Source organism: Bison bison, unplaced genomic scaffold (assembly GCF_000754665.1).
Source record: "Bison bison bison isolate TAMUID 2011002044 unplaced genomic scaffold, Bison_UMD1.0 scf7180017864079, whole genome shotgun sequence".
NCBI classification, from domain to species: domain Eukaryota; kingdom Metazoa; phylum Chordata; class Mammalia; order Artiodactyla; family Bovidae; genus Bison; species Bison bison.
This window is the reverse complement of record NW_011494651.1, coordinates 240,014-243,414: the sequence shown is the minus strand read 5'-3', so window position 1 is coordinate 243,414 and position 3,401 is coordinate 240,014. Positions and strand designations below refer to the sequence as shown.

General features: G+C 55.4%; 1 protein-coding gene across 3 annotated transcripts in view; it reads right to left on the bottom strand.

Moving 5' to 3' along the window:
* Positions 1-3,401, bottom strand: part of PARVG (parvin, gamma) — a 25,742-nt gene that overhangs the window by 11,090 nt on the left and 11,251 nt on the right. For 2 of the 3 annotated variants that reach the window (XM_010837592.1, XM_010837591.1), the window contains exons 8-10: positions 2,723-2,745; positions 405-463; positions 89-157 (exon numbers count right to left, since the gene is read on the bottom strand). In XM_010837592.1, the coding sequence (XP_010835894.1) occupies positions 89-157; positions 405-463; positions 2,723-2,745 (151 nt within the window). Of the gene's footprint in view, positions 1-16; positions 158-404; positions 464-2,722; positions 2,746-3,401 lie in introns of all 3 variants that reach the window. The other variant, XM_010837593.1, reaches the window with a different exon arrangement.

Here is a 3,401-nt window from a genome sequence, read left to right as displayed (position 1 = left end):
CGCGGGGGGGGCCAGGCTCCCGATGGGCCCTGCCGAACCCTCTCCCTGTGGCCCTTCCCGACCCCGGACCCCTCAGCCGCATCCCTACCTGAGTGTCTAGATTCTGCACGGACAGGCCCAGGCGGTCCAGCTCCTGGTTGACGAACTTCACGATGGCCTGTCCAGGGAAGAACCGAGGCCCCAGGCCCCCAGCTCAGGTTCGCGACCTTCCCACTCAGGGTCACAGAAAGCTTCTCCCCACCCCGCCCCCCACCCCCTCCCCACCGCGTGGCACCCGGCACAGCAGCTGCAGAGTGAGGGCCAGATTCCTCCCCCTTTGCCCTACCCTCTCCCCCAGACCCAGGTCAGGTGGGTGGCGGGGGAGCGGGCGGCAGGAGGCGCTCTTGGAACTTTGATCTCTCTACCTCTTTGACAGCGTTCACCTTCTCCGGAGCCAGCTTAAATAATTCATCAAAGACGTCCTCTGCAGACAGATCCAATAAACACCTCATTACGATGCTATTATCTTTGTGCCAAACAGGGACTTCTTTTCCACCAAAGTTTCTCAGAAGAATCAGTCCAGAGAGAGATGTAGTTTTATCCCAAGTAAATAAGTAAGTAAGTGTTAGTTGCTCAGTCGTGTCTGACTCTATGACCCCATGGACTGTAGCCCACCAGGCTCCTCTGTCCATGGGGATTTTCCAGGCAAGAATACTGGAGTGAGTTGCCATGCCCTCCTCCAGGGAATCTTCCAATCCAGGGATCAAGCCCATGTCTCTTATGTCTCCTGCATTAGCAGTCAGGTTCTTTACCACTAGCGCCACTCAGAAAGCCCAGCGAGGCACACAATAGGTCTTAAATAAACAGTCATCGTTTCTAGCGTGGACACCACCCCATCCCCTGGGAACTCGCCCTGCCTCCCCGCAGTTCCCTGCTCCACCCAGCAGTCCACAGGAGCTGCCATGGGTGGCTGAAAAGGGGCCAGCCCCAGACTGACTCCTGGCCCAGAGGTCTCCTCCCCAGCATCTGTGGAGTGGCAGAATAAGGGCATTCAGCCCTTGCAGAGAGGCTGAAATCCCCGCGGTGCACAGAAGGCCAGCGCCCTCCGCAGCTGAATCAGGCCCACGGGAGCATCTTAGCAGCTCAGGCCCCTGGTCCAGACTCAGAGGCGCCAAGTCCTCAGGCTCGGGCCCTTTCCCACCAACTGCATTTCTGCCATGAGCAGCTGACATGCCTCCCTGGGGAGGCTGGTCCTCAAGGCACTGAACACCCAAACTGGGTAGAATTTACCTCTTGATTCTGCAGCCAGCCACTGTGTGACTCTGAACAAATCATTTCACCTCTCCATACCTCGGTTCCCTCATTAGTGAAGGGGGGCATAAACAGCACCAGACCGCACTACGCAGGTTGAAATGCCCCATAAATGGACAAACACGGCAAAAATGCCACTGAGCCCCCCCCAGACCTCTCGGCCTATGGTCAGTGAGACTGTGCCCCTGAAGGAGCCACTCCAGTGACCCAGGCCAGAACACGATGGACACTCTAGACACGGTGTTAGGAAGCCTTGTTCCGTGTCCCTGCCCCTGGTCACTGTGTGACCCAGCCTCATGCAGCCCCCTAACAAACACTGCTCCCTGGGAAACCCCAGGTCCTCGGGCTGCCCATCCACCTGCCCACACACAGACATCTCACCAGACCAGCCTTCCTGGTACCTCCCTTCTCCCACTCAACCTTTCTCAGTCCTTGCTTTCAGAAGCCCCTCACAGGCCATATTGCCTCCTCTGCAGGTGAGTACCCGCTGTCTACACAGCTCTGTTCCAGCCAGGGAAGGTTCAGGGAGGCAAAATCATATTAAGATGGATGGATGGATGGATGATGAATGGATGGGCTGGTGGATAGATGGATGGATGGGTGAATAGATGGATGGATGGATGGTTGGATGAGTGGATGGACAGATGAGTGGATGGATGCATAGATGGATGACCAACCGCCAGCTGGCCAGGTGGACTGACTAAGGAATAAATGAACGAAAGAAGGAATGGCTGAGTCAATCAGTCAATTGGTGAAGAACTCTGTCTCAAAAACAGCAGCCAAAGTAGTGAACAATCACTATTAAGCACTTTCTCTGTGCTAAGCACGCTCACAAAGTACCTTTTAACCCCTGCCACCAGCCTAAGAGGTGGGTACCACTATTAACCCCATTTTATAGACGAGGAAACTGAGGCACAGACAAGTTCAGTCACTCGCCCAAGTTCACGTGGCTAATAAACGGGGGAATTGGCATTTGAACCCAGGTTTCCTGGCCCCAGAGCCCACACGCTGAACAACTCCACAGCTGTCACCACCGATGGGAATTAAAAATCTCTCTACCCATATAAGCAGCATCACGAGAAGGAAGAGCCAAATCCACGGGCAGACAGACAGAAGGGAGGACAGAAAGACAAGAGGGCTGGAGATACACATGCTCGCATGCTAAGTTGCTTCAGTCGTGTCTCTTTGCGACTGATGGACTGTGGCCCGCCAGGCTCCTCTGTCCCTGGGATTCTTCAGGCTGAATACTGGAGTCGGTTGCCTCGGCCTCCTCCAGGGGATCTTCCCGACCCAGAGATCGAACCTGCATCTCTTACGTCGCGGACCACAAAGGAACTGTGAGCGCACCCAATCATCAACCAGTCATAATGCCATGCCTGTCTCAGCACATACCCAGCAGAAAAAGATTTCCCTAAATTAGGAAGGTACTCACTTGATGGCTGGTCCTTGTCTGCGCTAAAGAGAAAAATGTAGGGGGTGGGGGTGGGGAGAAAGCAAACACACGGTTAAAAAAAAAAACAACAACTTCAGAGACATAGTGTCTTCGTGTGACAAGACCTGGCAGAGGCGAGGCTGACAGAGAAACTTGCGAGCTCCCTTTTCCCGGCAGCTCCGTAAGCAGGCAGGCCCTCGTGGGAAGCAAATGGCAGAGGTCCAAACCCCCCGCTGAGGCTCCCACACCTAGAAATGCCTGAATCGTGTAGTTTTTGTTGCGCTGTTTTTGTGTTGCTGTTTTGGCTGTGCTATGCTTGCTAAGTCGCTTCAGTCGTGTCTGACTCTTTGCGACCCCATGGACTGTAGCCTGCCAGGCTCCTCTGTCCACGGGATTCTCCAGGCAAGAACACTGGAGTGGGTTGCCACGCCCTCCTCCAGGGGATCTTCCCCACCCAGGGATCGAACCTGTGTCTCCTGTGTTGGCCGGCAGGTTCTTTACCACCAGCACCGCCTGGGGGGCTGTTTTAGCTGTGGTGGGCATGTTACACGACGTGGTAAAAACGCCCAAGTCCTCACCTGAGAGCCAGCGCGTGTTTACCAATGAACACCCCTGGGTGTCACCACCCCCAACACGGCGCAGAACCTTCTAGCACCCCCAGCTGGCCCCCACCCCGCCC